The sequence below is a fragment of the Silene latifolia genome, chromosome 7, assembly GCF_048544455.1.
Source record: "Silene latifolia isolate original U9 population chromosome 7, ASM4854445v1, whole genome shotgun sequence".
Taxonomy (NCBI): Eukaryota; Viridiplantae; Streptophyta; class Magnoliopsida; order Caryophyllales; family Caryophyllaceae; genus Silene; species Silene latifolia.
The window spans coordinates 51,688,804-51,708,960 of NC_133532.1; the positions used below are offsets into that span (position 1 = coordinate 51,688,804).

General features: G+C 35.2%; 1 protein-coding gene across 1 annotated transcript in view; it reads left to right on the forward strand.

Annotated features, from left to right (window-relative positions):
- The first annotated feature begins 1,963 nt into the window (after nucleotides 1-1,963).
- LOC141590074 (uncharacterized) overlaps nucleotides 1,964-20,157 on the forward strand; it is a 36,425-nt gene continuing 18,231 nt past the window's right edge. The window contains exons 1-2 of the mRNA XM_074410688.1: nucleotides 1,964-2,009; nucleotides 2,450-2,590. Of these exons, the coding sequence (XP_074266789.1) occupies nucleotides 1,964-2,009; nucleotides 2,450-2,590 (187 nt within the window). The remainder of the gene's footprint in view (nucleotides 2,010-2,449; nucleotides 2,591-20,157) is intronic.

A 20,157-nucleotide genomic window follows, 5' to 3' on the forward strand; every position in this document is an offset into this window, starting at 1 on the left:
CTAAAACTAATGAACCCAATGAACTTAGGGAGTCTAAATAAAATGAACCCGGGGAGAGTTGTTTGGAGCTACCGCAAAGACTTGGGAGATGTCCCGAAATCGCATTAAGGCCCTTACGATGTCAAGCCGGTCACATGGGAGGAACTGTTTATGTCAAGTCATGTATGTGTAATACTTGTAACTTGAATCTTGTGCATGGTTGGATGAAATGATGAAAGAAGTGGAACGTAATAGTAGTTGAAAGATGTATCGAGAATTTGTTGATGTTAAACTTTGAGCATGGAATATGTTGGCATGTTAAGTGTTTATTAGGTGGCTTTCAATAGGGTAGTGACATATCGTATATATCTTGGTAGAAGAGCATGTATAAAGTATGTTTATGTTAGTAGTAGCTCGTTTTTTGCATGACTCAGTCGAGCAGGGCGGGTACTCAACCGAGTAGGGGGTACTCGGCCGAGTAACTAGGCACTCGACCGAGTGTTGTTTGAGGGTACGAAGCAGTAGCTTCTGGCTGTGACTACTCAACCGAGTAGTAGATCATACTCGACCTAGTAGAGCATACTCGACCAAGTATCATACATACTCGACCGAGTATGTTTTCTGTGTTTCTGACGTTGGCTACTGGAGTGGACTACTCGACCGAGTATTAGTGATACTCGACCGAGTAATCCATACTCGATTAAGTATCTCACCATACTCGGCCGAGTGATTCTTTGGCGGAGGGTCATGTTTATTTTGAGACGTAGACTTTGTGCTTACGTTTCCTTGCTTCTTATCAGCTCAAAATGCCGCCAAAGAGGTTTGACGCGTATGTTCAAGCATCCGAGATGACCACAGATGAGGTAGCTCGTATGATCGAGCAGTAGGATGCACTCCTTGAAGCTCTTATGAATGTGGGTAAGGGGGATGAGAAACCGGTGGATGCTACCCACCTGAGCACTATCATCGCCCGCTTCAACCCATCGACTTATGAGGGCATCGGGAACCTGAGCTGCTCGATAACTAGCACCTTGAGATGGAGAATCTCCTTGAAGTGGTGAAGTGTCCGCCGGAGTTAGCTGTTGAGCAGGTAGTGTACTACCTGAGGGGTGAGGCTGTAGTGTGGTGACAGAATGTAAAAGAAGATGCCAGGGCTTACTACAAGGACGAGGGGCTTGGTGCTATACCGTGGTCGGGTTTGAAGAGCACTATTAGGGAACAGTTTGTGCCGAAACACATCTGTTACAAGATGAGATCCGAGTTCGCTTCCTTTACCATAACTAATGACATGACGGTCACATAGTACTATCACCAGTTCCTTGAGTTATCTCACTATGCAGAAGACATGCAGTTAGGGCAAAAGGGTTTGGCTCTTCGTTTTGAGAGGGGGTTGGCACCAAAGATCATGAACCGGTTACCAGCTGGGGTTATCACCGATCTGAACGATGTGTACTTGAGGGCTAGGCAAGCGGAGAGGTTAGTGGACCTATCCAAGGAAGCTACGGAGAAAACCGCTACTGAGAAGAGGAAAGTAGAGAGTGGGAGTAGCAACCAGTCGGGCTACAAGAAGGGCAAATTTGGCCAGTCAAGGGCTTTTTTCAGAGGAGCTGGGTTCTCTGAAGGATCTCGAGCATGGGGTAGGGGTGGTGGACGGAGTGTTAGTGACAACTCCAATCTTACTTCCTTTAACTGTGGGGGAATAGGCCATAAGAGGTATGATTGTACTAGTGCCAGAGCTGGAGGAGCCTCAGGGGCTTATCAGGGAAGTTTCTCACAGGGTCCGAGTCAGAGTTTTGCTAGCAACAGGCTATTTGGGTTATAGGGTAATCGTGGAGGGCATAAAAATAATGGCGGCTTCAACCGCAACAATGAAGGACCTTATCATCGCCTGAACAACAGTACGACTCAGAACTCGGCAGCTAGGTCGAGTACTTATAACACCTCGGTCCAGGGTAGAGGTCAGAAAAGCAGTGGGAAGCTCTTCATGATAGGCAAGCAGGAAGCTGAGAATGATGCTCATGTAGTTACCGGTACCTTTCTTGTTCATAATACATCGTCTTTTGTTTTGTTTGACTCTGGGGCAACACACTCTTTTGTGTCTAGAGGCCATGCTTTGTCTATGGGTTTGGGGGAGTTTGAGCTTGTAAAATATGATGTGTTTATACCTTCTGGGGAGTCGGTGTCATGTGTCAAGTTGTATAGGAATGTGTCTATGTTGGTTGGAGGGGTAGACTTACCGGTAAACTTGCTAGAGTTTCCTATGGATGGGTTTGAGGTCATCGTCGGGATGGATTGGTTGGGTAAGTATGACGCTAAGATAGATTGCCGACAAAAAAAGTGTCTTTAAAGGGTCCTAAGGATATAAGGGTGTCTTATAAGGGGTTTGTTGGGAGACCTAAGTGTAAGTTCATCGCGGTAATGACCTTAAAGTTATGTTTGAGGAAAAAGTGTCCATTGATTCTTTGCCAAGTGAGAGATCAACGCGTGGAACAGCTGACAGCTTCTGATATACACGTGGTGGGAGAGTTTAATGATGTCTTTCCAGATGAGATACCAGAGTTACCACCAAAGAGGGATATTGACTTCAATGTGGAGCTTAAATCGGGAACAGGTCCTATATCTAAAGCACCATACCGCATGGCACCTAAATAACTCGGAGAGTTGAAGAAACAGTTACATGATCTGTTAGACAAGGGGTATATCCTGTTGGAGTATGTGTCCTCAATAATAGTGCGATTACATGTTTAAATCTCATATTAAGAATACATAAGGGATGATTCATTTATATAGTCAACTGATCAACATTTATCAGTAATGATCAGCTAACTAGAATTAGACATTACTGTCGTTTGACGGTGGTGATCAGTTGATCCCTTAAGGTCAAACCTAAAGGACAATTCTCTTAATAGATAAATTGATTAATTGTATGACGATACAAGTTAATCAATCCCTTAAAATTGAACAATTCACTTGTGAGAGAGAATACAAATATCTTATTGCAATGGATTAAATAAGATTTATTTTAGTAATTGAAATACTTTATTACGAAAATTGATTATTGTTTGTGAAACAATTGAGATAAGAATGAATGGTTAATTATAATTACAATATATTGTGAATTATAATTATATGACCCATTTTATTTATGTGATCAAGTATCACTAGTCAGTTTGTTGTATGTGATTTAATTAATTTATAAAATGATATATATTTGATAAATATACATTAAATTAATTAATAACATGTAACATACTACATGTGACATATTGTGTGATAAATGACAAATTGACAAAATAAAATGGTAGTCCATTTTATGAAGTGGACCGAAATAGAGGGAGTTGTGATGCATTGTGGTTGATTTATTTTATGAAATAAAATAGGTGTAATCATACCTATTGCATCATAGCCTTACATACCTATTTCTTGTGAATACCAAAAGCAAAAAGAAAGATGCCATTCTTTGGCCTATTCGCCTTGCTCCCACCGGTTTTCCTCCTCTTATTATAAGAGAATTGTTCTCTTATTTTTACTAACACATTCATTCAACAAACATGCAAACTTCTCTTCCTTCTCTCACAACTCTCTCTAAAATAGTTTTAGAAAATCAAAAGGTTGTTCATAATAAATTCTAATCACAATATAAGATTACTAGTGTAGTAATAAGTATATTACTAGAATAAATTTTAAGGGTACTATTATATTAATCTAGTTAATTAATATACTAGTTTAAGGGATTAGTCTTGGATGCAATCAAAGGATGATCTCTACATTGGGATTTTGGAGGATCATCCAACATATTATAGATCAAGAAAAAATGAGGAAGGTGCCCTTATTTGTGCCCTTATTTCGAGCCACTCTACAATGTAAAGGATATTGTTTTTCCTTATTAATCTCTTATTTTGTTATGCATGCACTAGATCTAAAGAACATATATTAAGAAGTTAATTAGTTCACTATTATAAGAGTCTAATAAGAGGTATATGAACCTAACAATTGGTATCAGAGCATAGGATGTTGCATGCATAATCGGTTATTGTTTTTCCGAGTTAAAATGTTAACATATAAAACTAAATATTTGTGATTAATTAGATTAAGTTACAAAATCATGATGTATGTTATATATTCTGGTCCTAAATTGTTTTTAAGTCATTTTTATGATTTATGGTAATTTATTGCTCATTTTAATGATTTTTAGTGAAATAATTACATTTTTTATGAGTAAAATGAACTTTTATTCACTAAAATAAGTTAACCTTCACTACTGGCCGTGATTTTTTAATACGACCTCACATGAATATTTTATATATTTTATGTAACATTTCATATTAATGTGATTAATATTTCATGATTTATGATTTTTATGTGATAAAAACGGTATAAATGGAGGTTAAATGACTAAAAATGGCTAAACTTAGTTTCTGATCTTGAAACTTTTATATGACCTCATATGCATATTTTAATTATTTTATGTAAAATCTCGTATTAATTGGATTAATATTGCATGATTTATGATTTTTATGAGATAAAAATGGATTAAAAAGAGGTGAAATGGTTAAATATAGTTAAACTTTGAAACAAGTCATGAGATTTTAATATGTTGTCACATGCATGATTTACACACTGTATGTAAATTTTGAGATGAAATGGTTTCATTTAGCATGATTTATAAATTTTTAGTGTAAAAATGACATAAATGGTGACTATTTTAGCATAAATGGCTAAAACGAATTACATGGCATAAGAAAAATATTTTAGGTTGCATTAATATCCCACTTATCAAATCTAAAGTTGTAAAATTGATTTGATTAATTTTTGTATACTTTAGATGTTTTATTAGATAAAACCGATAAATTACAACTATATTTTCTCGAAATTAAATTTTTAACCATGATTTTTGACATTATGAGTGTCATGGAAATATTCCATAATGTTCAAAAACTTAAAATTCAAATTTTGAAATTATTGTAATTTAATTTGGATTTATTTCATAAATGTTATGATTTTAAGGTCAAATATGAGCATAAAAATTAAATCAAGTTGCATTATTGTCAAAAATTGAGTGATGACTAATTTTTGAGTCCTAAGAGTGTTAGGATAATTAACTTGAGCTTAAATTTGATTTAAGTATTGATTTGTGATTTTAAGAAGTTATTATCACGCATTTCCATAAAACCGGGTTATATATACGATATAAGTTAAATAGGGCGATTTGGCACATAATTTGTCATGATAGATACATATTATAAAGCTGAATATTTCAATTGTTGAATGTCTTTTTATTTATATAATTTTGAATTATGTTATTTTATCTTAGTATGGCCTTAGTTTAATCGATATTACCCGTAATGAAAGGGAATATTGATTTGGTTGTAATTTAATGTGATCTCGTATCACTTTTATTTTTACTAGTTTTTCATATTACAGATGTATAATAGGAATAGCTTTGTATTTTTATTATTATTTGTAATCATGGAGTTTCTTCAAGACGGTGCCATTCGGAAAGGCGTTCCGACGAAGACGGTGTTCTTGGGATGCGTGCCACTTGAAGATTCAAGGGAACAAAGGAGTTGGTTTCCGAATATATAATAGATTATTTGATTTTCTATTTTAGGAAGGCCATACTAGGAATTTATTATTATTGCTTTGCATTTATTTTAATATGTTGCATGCATTGCCAAATCGCCATAACAACACATGCATTTGATATCGAGTTATCGACCGTGTCAATTATAATTATCGTAGTTCACCACTTTAGTTCACTTAAAACGTGATAGGTAATAAATTGACAAGACCTCTCACTAAATAATAATTGAGAATTAGCCTTACCAAATAGTAGAAACCATGAGTCCCAATTTCATAAGGAAGTAGGCTCGGCTCACCGGGGTGCTAAACTTGTTACGATTGGGTAAGTGGGTAATAAAATGTTATTACATCGAAATTTGGACTGAGCTCAACGGAAGTATTCGTGACCGCAGTCGCATGTGTTCCGGGCTAAAGATAAATATTAAAGTAATTTTTATCGACCGAGAGTTCTAGAAGTAGAATCGATTAAAGAGTTAATCCATCGAGTTATATTAATAAGGGATGAATCGGCTCACCGTACCCGAGTTAATATGAATTTGGATCTCGGAATCATTTATAATAGTTGGGTAGAGGTCACTATATAAATGCTTAAACTGTTTACAAGTATTATTAAAACGATAGATGTATATTGATTCCTCCACTTCTTATTTTGTAGTCGAAATTGTTTTCTCAATTGCAATGGCAACTCTAATCACATCCGCAACCACTAGCTCCAACACTCTCACCAATGTTTCATGGCTCCAATCCTTCATGGATCGTTGTAAGTTAGAAAAGAATGAGTCCAATTTTGCCGATTGGGACGCGCAACTTCGCTTGGCCGCGGAGGGTGACGACAAGCTTCGTTACCTTACCGAGGCCTCTCCCGCTGAACCTAATGCTAGGTCTACCACCGCCGCCAGGCAAGCTTATGAGGTTTACCAAAAGGAGTCGACCGCGATCAAAAATGTGTTGATCTTCTCAATGGAGGCCGAACTCCAAAGAAGTGCTATAAAGATTAGCACCGCTTATCAGATCTGTACGAAGCTTGTGACCATGTTTTCACGAGCTCCAAGGATCATTCAATATGAAGCGGCATCCGCATTCTTTGATCTCAACATTAAGGAGGGCCAAAAAGTTAGCCCTCATGTGCTCAAGTTGATGGAGCATGTTAAGACCTTAAAATTGCAAAAGGTAGAGACTCTCGAGGAACGCGTCATTGATCGAATTCTTCATTCCTTAAACAAGGTTAAGGCATATGTTCAATTCAGGGTGAATTTTAATATGCAAAACAAGAAGGTTTCCCTTGATGAGTTGCACAAAATGCTTGTTCAAGCTGAGAGGGACATGGGGCTAAGTGTTCGCACCACGAAGGATGTGCTCAACGTTAACCGTAAGAGCAAAGGGAATTTCAAGAAAAGTGGCAATAAGGGAAAGAAGAAAACTCTCTACAAGAACAAAGGAAAGGCTTGTGAAGCTAGCTCCTCCAAGCCCAAGAACAGTGCCCCGTCCGGGGATAATTGCCACTATTGTAGTGGTGTTGGGCATTGGAAGAGGAATTGTTCAAAATACCTTGGCGATACCAAAGCTGGAAAGGTCATTCTAGTAGGTACATAACTATCCCTATCTTTTATGTTTCGATCTCAACTTTGTTATTTTGATACAACTTGTGATGATTACAATTTTATTGTAATTAGGGCATCCTAGTAAGGACAAGGGCAAAGAAAAGCAAGTCTAGAAGATCTTGAGGGAAGCTAGATGTAGCCGACCATGGTGCTAGAGCTATGGAAGCTTGGCTTTATTTTGCTTTGTCTTTATTTTCATGTTGTATTTTGAGATTTTAGAACTATTTTGATTTCCTCATTCGACTTGGAAATCTGTTTGTATCCTTTAAACAATGGTTGTATTTTGGATATTGGTAACTTGGTTTGCAACCCAAGTCACTTACTTTATCATATTGTTTGTTCTAAAATTTATCATCATACACTACGTGCATCGTGAAACATAAAATTATCGACTTAAATTGATCAAATAGACAATTATAATGATTAGATCATTATATGTCCATAAGCTATGAATTCGATTCTTATTATGCCATTGTTACTAAAAGTAACAACTTACTTATGTAAGATCAATTATAATGTTTTGTTGAGCTATTGAACTCACATTAGGGAATTTACAAACCAAAACGGACACATTATTCTAAACGGATGGTCAACCAGGAGATACCTAAAATAGAGAGTCTATTTAACAGTTGACATGGATAAGACTCGTATATTACATGAATCAAGCTGCCATGATAGAGGTGGTCTTTTTATGTGCAAATACGTCAGTCTAGACAAACTTCCAATTACTTCACCATATATGTTTGTTACTCACAAAGCTATCTCTTAAGAAGATAGGTGTATTTCTAAAGAGATAGAGTGGGAGTAGATTGTAACTAACAAACATGTCTTATAGTTATTGTGTTACTTTGTGAAAGTAATGGAACTATAATCTATCAAGATAGAGTGTGAGTATAGTTTAGTGGGAGTATAGCACATATGTCTTGTTAAAATGTTGCTTTTCGAAAGTAATGGTATTATGACCTTGTCCCAAATTGACCTTGTTGCATACGAGCCATAGCATTACAATCCAAAGATTGTTACTCAAGAGTAGATTTACTTTAAGGCGAGGGTATCTTTAAAGTAAATAGAGCTTTAAAGTACTTAAATGCATAGATTGACATGAAGATTGATCAAGATAAATTATCTTAGGAATCGCTACATTTCATTTTGATGAAGAATGGCAAATGATATTAAAAATTCGCTTTTCTAAAATGGGAATTTAGAGAAGGATGTGTATGGAATACAAAACCTTAGATAAAGATCTAAGAATCCTAACGTATTATGCGTAGCTTTCTTAAGTGATCCCAGAATAGTCTTAAGCAAGCATTAAAGGATTATACTTTTTATTCATGTGATAATTGAGAATGGTATCATTCACATGATTGAAGAATCATGTTTATACATGAAGTTAAGTGGGAGCTAGAATTATTTTTCCCATGTCTTATATGTTGAAGACATATTACTTATTGAGAATAATGTACCAATGCTATCTTCTGTCAAGAGTGATTGGGAGACTAGGAAAAGGTGTGATATATTTTAGATTATCGAATCTATGTGAGAGAATATTGGCATAGAGTTGAGATTCTTATGATGATAAGATCTTTCATATTTGTTTAACATTAACAAGGTTGAATAGGTTATTCATGTTGATGAAAGTGGAATTACTATGATGGAGTCATAGTCGTTCACTGAACCTATTAAGTTGTTGATTACATGAAATCGATTTCTAATGTTTCTGCCATTGGAGTGATCATGTATGCCAACAGACGCACATGCCATTATGTAACATATGCTTAGAGCATGATAAGTCAATAACAAGTTAATTCGAATGATGGCTTGTGAAATCCTTAAAGAACATACTTGAGATTCTTGAGAAGAATTAGGGATTCGTTCATCTGTTTGGATGATATACTAAGTTATGTGTTGAAGGGTTGCACAAACTTTAGTTTCCAAACCGATAAGGATTTGTTGAAATCCTAGGCTGTTTTTTATTGACTTAAGAGTAAGAGACTAGAAAAGTGTTTTAGTTTCGTACATTGCAAATTCTACAACAGAAATTTAAGTAAATTGTGATAAAATGGTCAACGTAGGGAATGAGAGTAAATTCCTCTAACAAAGACTTTATCACAAGTTATTTGATAACAGTGGGAGTATCTTTCAAGTTAAGAGCCCAAGTCTAGAAAGAAGACTAGACATATACTTAGATAAATTCATGTTATTAGAAATAACATTGAATAGAAGGAAACAAAAATGTATAAAGTTGGTATGTATGGATATATGGTATATCCACTTGCCAAGCTTTTATTGCATTTCAACTAAGTGTAAAAGGTACACTATAGATTATAAGATATGAAGTAGTAATAGTGTATTGACTATTCATATATGATCATCGCATTTATCGTTTGAGTTTCTTTAAACTCATTTATTACTTTGTTAAATACAAATGGGTTGTTGAGACAAATTGAACCCCATTAAAGTAAACTATATTGACATAGTATTCGCCCCTAGTTACTTGAAGGAGGTGACGTCTCGAAGTAACTAGAGTGTGATGCGAATGATGGCAAGTTCAAGTGCCATAGAGTCATATGGGATTACTAGTCGATCACATAGACACACTGTATGGGACACTCTGTCGGGCAGTGACCGCTTATAGAGTTCTGGTAATTCATAAAGCCTGGTCGTGGCAAGAGCTGCTATAGTATTCTTATGAGTCAATTCTTTTGACTAAAGACTATTCGCCCAAGTTGGCACAAATTTTTGATTGACTTTGATTTATGGTCTACGACTGTCGTAACTGAGGTCAAATGAGTATATTTTGGGTTATGATGAAATGTGGCTATACGAAGGGAATAGTGCGATAGGAATTATCCACCCCCTAGTCAGGGTTATTTGAAATCTCAAGGCCACTCGAGGAGTAGTGAACTGGAAATACGTGGCCACGCTCAGAAATTATCTATGGTAGATAATTCCGGTCAGAGAGTTACACTCTAGATCGAGGAAACCACTCAAGATATGATCAAATGCAAGTACGACCTGTGAGATACCTTGTATTGAGTGGGATATTGTAATAGGACAAGAGAATTGGTGACACACACTTCTCTCGGACAAGTGGGAGATTGTTGGAGTATGTGTCCTCAACAATAGTGCGATCACATGTTTAAATCTCATATTAAGAATATATAAGGGATGATTCATTTATATAGTCAACTGATCAAAATTTGTCAGTAATGATCAGCTAACTAGAATTAGACATTACTGTCGTTTGACGGTGGTGATCAGTTGATCCCTTAAGGTCAAACCTAAAGGACAATTCTCTTAATAGACAAATTGATTAATTGTATGACGATACAAGTTAATCAATCCCTTAAAATTGAACAATTCACTTGTGAGAGTGAATACAAATATCTTATTGCAATGAGATTAAATAAGATTTCTTTTAGTAATTGAAATAATTTATTACTAAAATTGATTGTTGTTTGTGAAACAATTGAGATAAGAATGAATGGTTAATTATAATTACAATAGGCTGTGAATTATAATTATATGACCCATCTTATTTATGTGATCAAGTATCACTAGTCAGTTTATTGTATGTGATTTAATTAATTTATAAAATGATATATATTTGATAAATATACATTAAATTAATTAATAACATGTAACATACTACATGTGACATATTGTGTGACAAATGACAAATTGACAAAATAAAATGGTAGTCCATTTTATGAAGGGGACGGAAATGGAGGGAGTTATGATGCATTGTGGTTGATTTATTTTATGAAATAAAATATGTGTATTCATACCTATTGCATCATAGCCTTACATACCTATTTCTTGTGAAGACCAAAACCAAAAAGAAAGATGTCATTATTTGGCTTATTCGCCTTGCTCCCACCGGTTTTCCTCCTCTTATTATAAGAGAATTGTTCTCTTATTTTTACTAACACATTCATTCAACATACATGCAAACTTCTCTTCCTTCTCTCACAACTCTCTCTAAAATAGTTTTAGAAAATCAAAAGGTTGTTCATAATAAATTCTAATCACAATATAAGATTACTAGTGTAGTAATAAGTATATTATTAGAATAAATTTTAAGGGTACTACTATATTAATCGAGTTAATTAATATACTAGTTTAAGGGATTAGTCTTGGGTGCAATCAAAGGAGGATCTCTACATTGGGATTTTGGAGGATCATCCAACATATTATAGCTCAAGAACAAATAAGGAAGGTGACCTTATTTGGCCCTTATTTCGAGCCACTCTACAATGTAAGGGACATTGTTTTTCCTTATTAATCTCTTATTTTGTTATGCATGCACTAGATCTAAAGAACATATATTAAGAAGTTAATTAGTTCACTATTAGAAGAGTCTAATAAGAGGTATATGAACTTAACATATCCGGCCTAGTGTGTCACCATGGGGAGCACCAGTGTTGTTTGTGAAGAAGAAAGACGGGAGCATGAGGCTATGCATCGACTATAGGGAGCTGAATCGTGTCACGGTGAAGAACACGTATCCTTTGCCTAGAATTGATGATCTGTTTGATCAGTAGAGTGGCACAGGGGTGTTCTCTAAGATCGATCTGAGGTCAAGTTATCACCAGTTAAGGATAACTGATGAGGATATTTCCAAGACAGTTTTCCGGTCCCGTTATGATCACTATGAGTATGTAGTGATGCCTTTTGGTTTGACGAATCCACCAGCAGCTTTCATGAATCTGATGAACCGTATTTTTAGTCCGATCTTGGACAGGTTTGTGATCGTCTTCATTGATGACATCTTAGTCTACTCTAAGAATAAGGAAGAGCATGAGAAGCACTTGAGGTTAGTTTTGCAGACCTTGCGAGACAATCAACTTTATGCCAAGCTATCCAAGTGTGAGTTTTGGTAAGAGGAAGTGGCTTTTCTGGGTCATGTGATATCCAAAAAGGGTGTGTCCGTGGATCCTAGCAAGATTAAGGCAGTGACCAAGTGGGAATCACCGAAGAATGTTGCTAAGATTCGGAGTTTCTTGGGTCTAGCTGGTTACTACAGGAGGTTCATGAAGGACTTGTCTACGATGGCATGGCCTATGACCGCTTTGATGAGGAAAGAGACCATATTTCAATGGGATGAGAGTTGTGAGACGACGTTCCAGACCTTAAAGGAGCGTTTGACCACATCTCTTATCCTAGATTTACCAGAGGGTTTTGAGAACATTGAAGTATATATTGATGCTTCAAAGAATGGGTTGGGATGTGTTCTGATGCAGAATGGGAAGGGTATAGCTTATGCGTTAAGGCAGCTGAAGCCATATAAGGAGAACTATCCTACTCATGATTTGGAACTGGGTGCAGTTGTCTTTGCTCTTAAATTTGGAGGCACTATTTCTACGGGGTAACCTTTAAGGTGTTTTTAGATCATAAGAGCTTGAAATATATCTACACTCAGAGAGAGCTTAACATACGACAGAGACGATGGATGGAGCTGATCGGGGACTATGACATGGAGATCATCTATCACGAGGGTAAGGCTTGTTGGAGTAGTGTCCTCCACAATGAGTGCGTTTACATAATAAATCTCGTAAAAGAAATATCAGGGATTTATTTATTTATTGTCAGCTGGTCATCGTTAATCGGTAATGATTGGCTGACTAGAGTTTGACATTACTGTCGTGTGACGGCGGTGATCAGCTGATCCCTTTAGGTCACACCTATAGGATGACGCCCAAATAGTATAAATTAATTGTTTGTATGAGATACGAGATAATTAATTCCTTGTATTGTTTGACTCTTAATTAGTCACATAAATGTATTATTTGATGACGGGTTACGAACTCGGGACAAAGAGATTTATTATTAAATTATGTGATATTTAAATAATAAATGATTAGAATTTATTAATTAATTGTTAATTAATTAATTTTATATGATATGTGTATATTGTTTGAGGTGGAATTTATTAGCTATTTATATTTTACAAGAGGTTGTAAAATTAGCTAAATGGGTTAATATTGACACATTGTATGTTGATAATATGGTCTTATGATTACTTAATAGTTAAGTAGTCATTGGTAGTTAATTTATATTATTTAAGGGTTAAATAATTAAATTAATATTTAATTATGTAAGATAATTAAATATAAGACTTATAAGCATTTGCGGGGCAAATGTCAAAAACCAAAATGGACCATATGTAGTCCACATGTTTCGGTTTTTATGAGGACATACAAGTGTCCTTTGTAGTGGATTTTCCACTAAGGATTGTTCCCTTATTTTTGCTATAAATACCCACTAAATCACACCATTTCTAAGGTTGAAAAAATTTGAAGAAAATTTGGTCCTTTATTTGTGCTTTGGCCGGTTTTCATCATCATCAAGTGACCAATTTTTCTTCTTAATTTCTTCATCATTTTTATCTTAGAACACATATAAAAACTAACTAATACTATTATCAAAGTAATAATATTAATTAGTACATCAAATATACAATTACAAGGTTACTACTACTATTAACTAGTTATTAATTTTAGTAGTATTTTTGGGTTAATCTTGGGTGTCACCAAAGGAGATTACCTATTTTGGTAATTAAGGTGTTGGAGGATCATCCCTATTGCATTAGCACAAGAACAACATCAAGGAAGGAGTCCTTGAGTTGTGCCCATTTTGCCTTATAACATTATAAGAAATTTTTGTCTTAAGATGGTTTTATACCATCTCTTTTATACATTCTTTTGCATGCATGTAGATTTAGACCACTTTAAATTAATTTGTAATTTTAATATCATAAGATGAGTATTAATTTGGTCTAAATAACTAACAAGTGGTATCAGAGCATTGTTAAATACATGCATGTTATCTTAAGACGATTTTAGTAATTTATGAGATAAATTAATAAAATTGATATTATGTTACTAAAATTCGTTTTATCACATAATATAGTCTTGCATGTAAATAATCTGGTCTTAGGATGATATGGGACGAAAATTTGATTTTTGTTAAATTGTTCCACTTTTTATAACTTAAATTGGCATAAAATTGAGTAAAAATACATTAAAATTAATTAAGAGTTAATTAAATTGGGTTGCATGTTAATTTTATGCATATTTATTTATAAATAACCACTTGCATGTTCTATTTATGAGATAAGTAGATACTTTAGATTAATGTGATTAATTTAGGTAGTTTATTGATTTTTATTTGATAAAAATGGGTAAATAATGGTTATTTTGTAAATAAATATTGATTTAATTTTGGGGCTCGAAATTTCTGAATTTTTAGCTCCTGGAAATTGTTCCAAAATGTATAAAATTTTATTTTAAGTCATTTCAGTTTTTATGGTTTGATTTAGAATTAAATCGTAAAAATTATCGCTTTACCGATTAAATTGTGAAATCTTTTTAAATAAATTTTAAAAACAAAAAAAATTTCACTTGCATGGCATTTTTGGTGTAAGACCAGAATGTTCATGGTTTTGAAATTTATTTTTCCAAGAATTTTTATATTAAATGGAATTTTTGTATGGTAATTGTGAATTATTATATCTTTTTTTGTCACAATTGTGTTTTAATTCCCATATAAATTCAAGATAATTTTTGAGAATAATTATTTTGATATTAGACCAGATTAGTATGATGAGTAAGTCTTAAAATTGTTTTAAGAATTGATTATGAATTTTTATTGGTAAAAATTCCGTCAAGGCAAGCTCAAATGATCGTTGTTGGTAAGTTAGACGATTTGGCATGTCATTCTCCATAATGCATTTTATTATTCATTTAGATGAATGGTTTTTAGAATTATAATTATGTAATTTTTTCTAATATGGCCATAGGTAGAAGTTGATATTTCCCGAAATGTAAGGGAATATCGACTTGTTTTGTAATTAATTGCAATTTCGTATCGCCTAATTTGTAATTAATTAATAGTTTTATTTTAATTTTATTACAAATTGTATAATAGGGTATTGTTATGTAATTTAATTATTAGTAATTAGATGAAGCATCTAAAGACGGAGTTTTCATAAAGACGGTGTTTTCGGAAAGGCGTTCCGAAATCCTAAAGAAGGAGGCCAATTTATGAAGACTCAAGGGACCAAGGAGTTGGTTTCCGAAGTGTAATATTTTTTTTTAGTTAATTAGATTAACTAGGTGGCCATATTAGGATTTGTTTGTTTTAATTCTTTTATGCATTCATGCCAAATCGTCACTACATGTTTTATTTTTGTTGTTATCGATTTAATCGTCAAGCATTCACTAATTTTGTTCACTTAAAAGTGATAGGCAATTAAATTGATAAGATCTCTCACATTTGTTTAAAATTGAGATTAAGCCTTACCAAATAATAGCACCTATGAATCCCTTCTTCATTAGAGGTAGGTTCGGATCACCGAGGTACACTCTTTTTACGTTGGGTAAGTAGGGTAATAAAAGTTATTACGCGTGAAAATTGGTTGGACTCAACGGGATAAATATGGGTTGAATCGGTCCACCGTGCCCATATTTATTCTGGGGCTAAAAGATAGATTTTAAGAAAATCCGTCAACCAAGAGTTCTAGTAGTAGAATCAGTCAAAGTTGTTGACTCACCAAATTTATATATATATGGGTTGAATCGGTCCACCGTGCCTGTGTTTATATAAAATTGGATCTTGGAATTATTTATATAATTCAGTGGGAGATCATTATATAAATGGGAACTTGTTAAATAGTTTCACAAGTTAAATATTTCTAGACGATAAATGTTAATCTTTCCTTTATTTCCTTTGTAGTAATCACGATGACTTCTACTAGTGAAACCGCCACAATAGCTAGAGATTCATGGCTACGTTCTTTTATGGACAAATATGTTTTAAAAGCCGACGGTAGTAATTTTAAAGATTGGGAAGAACAACTTCGATTATCTGCCGCAGGTGATGGCAAATTACGTTACCTTGTCGATCCCTCTCCCCCTTCGCCTAGTACTAGGGCCACTGCCGATGTAAGGGAGGCTTTTTCAAATTATCAAAAGGAATCCGCTGCAATAAAAAATGTTTTGATTTTTTCAATGGATCCTGCTTTACAAAGGCAATGTGTCAAGTTTCGTGATGCACATGAAGTATTCTCGAGGCTTTCAACTATGTTTTCTCAAGCCCCGAGAATAATTCAGTATGACACCGCTGTTCGTTTCTTTGAGGCTAACCTCAAGGATGGTCAACCTATAAGGTCACACGTACTTAAAATGATTGAGTACGTGGAAAATTTAGAGGGGTTGGGATGCAAGATCCCCGACGAACTTGTGGTGGACCGAGTGCTCCACTCTCTCTCGCACGTCAAGGGATTTACCCAATTTAGGGTAAATTACAATATGACGAACATGAGAAAGAGTTTACATGAGCTCCATTATCTGCTTGTGCAAGCAGAGAAGGACATGGGATTGAGTGGGAGTACGAGGAAAGATGTGCTTGCGATTAACGTGAAGGGGAAGAAGCAGTTTAAGAGGAACGCAAGTAAGAAGCCCGTTTAGGTGGAGGGCAAAGGTAAAGCAATTGCGAATTGCTCTACCAAGCCAAAATCTATAAAGGGTAATCCTCTTAAAGATACTTGTAATTATTGTAATAACAAGGGATATTGGAGACGTAATTGTACGAAATACTTGGATGACATCAAAGCTGGCATTGTGAAGCCAACATGTAATTTCTCAACCGAATCTTTTATGATAGACATAAATTATGCTTCAAATACAACTTGGGTATTAGATACTGGTTGTGGTTCTCATTTGTGCAATCATTTGCAGGGCCTAAAAAGCATAAGAAAGCTAAACAAGGGTGATGTCGATCTCCGAATGGGAAACGGGTCTAAAGTAGTTGTCGTCTCTGTAGGAACTTATGTACTTAATTTAGCTTCGGGGTTGGATTTGCATCTTAATAATTTTTATTTTGTACCAACGCTATCTAGAAATATAATATCCGTATCTGTGTTAGACACAGAAGGGTTTTCCTTTGGTAATTAAAGACAAGTGTTGTACTTTTTCCCTTAATGGGATTGTATATAGTCAAGCTATTTCAATCAATGGTATTTATATTCTAGATACTTGCAACGATGTTTATCATTTAGATAATAAAAGACTCAAAACAGGTGATCCCGATCTATCTTATTTATGGCATTGTCGCTTAGGACATATTAACGAGAAGCGCATTAAAAGACTAGTGTCGACTGGTGTAATTAAACCTTTTGATTTCGAATCATTTGGTACATGCGAATCTTGTCTTCTTTGCAAGATGACTCGTTCACCTTCGTTCACCTTTTCTAGGAAAAGGATCTCGAGCTAGTGAGTTATTGGGTTTAATACATACCGATGTTTGTGGCCCAATGACAGTCACTGCTAGAGGTAATTATGACTATTTCATTACTTTTACCGATGACATGAGTAGATATGGGTATATCTACTTAATGAGGTATACAAGTGTAGCTTTTGATAAGTTCAAAGAGTTTCAGAATGAAGTAGAAAACCAATTAAATAAGAAGATTAAAGCATTACAATCAGATCGTGGTGGGGAGTATTTAACCAATGACTTTAGAGATCACCTTAAAGACTGTGGTATTGTATCTCAGTTAACTCCTCCTGGCACACCACAATTAAATGGTGTGGCTGAAAGGAGGAATCGAACTTTATTAGATATGGTTCGATCGATGATGAGTCAAACAGAGTTACCTAAGTCATTCTGGGGTTTTGCCATTTTATCTGCTGTACAATCACTTAATAAAAGTCCCACTAAAGCAACTGCAAAACTCCATATGAGATATGGAAAGGGAAAGTCCCGAATCTGCAATACATGAAAGTATGGGGTTGTGATGCTTATGTCAAGAGCAAGTCTGACGATAAGCTTGCACCTCGTTCTGAAAAGTGTATTTTTGTAGGCTACCCTAAGGAAACTTGTGTATATTACTTCTACAATAGTAACGAGAACAAAGTGTTTGTGGCTCGTGAAGCTGTCTTTCTAGAAAAAGAGTTTATTTCTAGAAGACAGAGTGGGAGAAAATTTGAACTTGACGAAGTTCAAGAGCCACAAACGATATGACAATACAGAAGATGTTCCTTCTACGTCCGAATCGAGTTATTGTTCCTTCAACCTGGGAGGTCAGAAAGGGTTAGTCGCCAGCCTGATAGATACCTTGGTATTATCGAGGAAGATAGTGACTATGAGGTTTTACTTTTAGAAAGTGATGAACCCAAGACCTATAAAGCAGCTATTATGAGTTCTGATACTTTTAGAAAGTGATGAACCCAAGACCTATAAAGCAGCTATTATGAGTTCTGACTCTAAGATATGGCTCGAAGCCATGCAATCCGAAATGGATTCCATGTACGATAATCAGGTATGGGACCTGGTTGACTTACCTAAAGATGTTCGACCTCTTCAGTGTAAGTGGATAGTCAAGATTAAAATCGGCATGGATGGACATAAAGATGTCTACAAAGCTAGATTGGTTGCAAAAGGTTTCACTCAGGTTCATGGTTTAAACTATGATGAAACTTTTGCACCAGTTGCTATGCTTAGATCTGTTCGGATAATGTTAGCGATTGCTGCATTTCATGATTATGAGATATGGCAAATGGATGTCAAAACCGCTTTCTGAACGGGTTTTACGGAAGAGGAAGTGTTCATGACACAACCTGAGGGTTTTGTGGATCCTAAAAATCCTAACAAAGTATGCAAACTTAGGAGATCCATTTATGGTCTTAAGCAAGCGTCAAGGAGTTGGAATCATCGTTTTGATCATGTTATTAAACAGAATGGTTTTACTCGAAGCGTTGAGGAACCCTGTTTATACATGAAGTTTAGTGGGAGTAAAGTTGTTTTCTTACTTCTTTATGTGGACGACATATTACTCATTGGGAATGATGTTGATATGCTTGCTTCTGTTAAGAAGTGGTTGGGAAATCACTTCCAAATGAAAGATTTGGGAGAAGCTCAGCGCATCTTGGGTATCCGGATCTATAGGGATAGATCCAAAAGGATATTAGCATTGAGTCAAGAAGCCTACATCGATAAGATTCTTGACCGATTCAATATGAAAAACTCCAAGAGAGGTTTTCTACCTATGGGCAGTGCGATCACTCTGAGTAAGTCACAGTGTCCTACTGAGCCTAAGGATATTGAACGCATGAAATCGATTCCCTATGCTTCTGCTGTTGGATCTATCATGTATGCTATGATGTGTTCTCGTCCTGATGTCTCGTATGCTTTGAGTATGACGAGTCGTTTTAAAACTCCGGTGAGAGTCACTGGATAGCCGTCAAGAATATTCTAAAGTACTTGAGAAGGACTAAAGATTCATTCTTAGTGTTTGGAGGAGAATCTAAATTACGTATAAGAGGTTATACGGATGCCGCTTCAAACCGATAGGGATGATTTGAAATCCCAGTCGGTTTTTCTTTTTTTGTTGAACGGAGGGGCGGTTTTTGGAGAAGTTTCAAAGAGTCTCAGGATCGCGATTCTACAACGGAAGTTTGAGTACATTGCGACCTCCGAAGCTACAAAGGAAGCTGTTTGGATTAGGCAATTTTTAGAGGGACTGAAAGTAGTTCCGACCGCCGAGGATCCTATCACTTTGTATTGTGATAACAGTGGGGCTATTTTTCAAGCAAAAGAGCCCAAGTCTAGTAACAAGTCTAGGCATGTACTTAGGAAATTTCATGTAATTAGAGATTTAATCGAAAGGAAAGAAATTACAATTTGTAAGGTTGGGACAAAATGACAACATCGCCGATCCTTTAACCAAGCCATTGTCTCAAGCTAAACATGATAGTCATGTATTTTCGATGGGGTGAGACGAATGCCGAATCTTGTTGTAAATTATATGATATGTAATAATCAAAATATTGTATTTATTATTTCATATATGATAAGTTGCATTTATCGTTATATTCAGTTTTATGTCTGAATTTATATACTTTGTTTTCTCCAAATAGGTTTTAAAGACAATGTCGAACCCTATTAAGTGAACTGGATTAACATTGTATTTTGTCCCTAGTTACTTAATGAG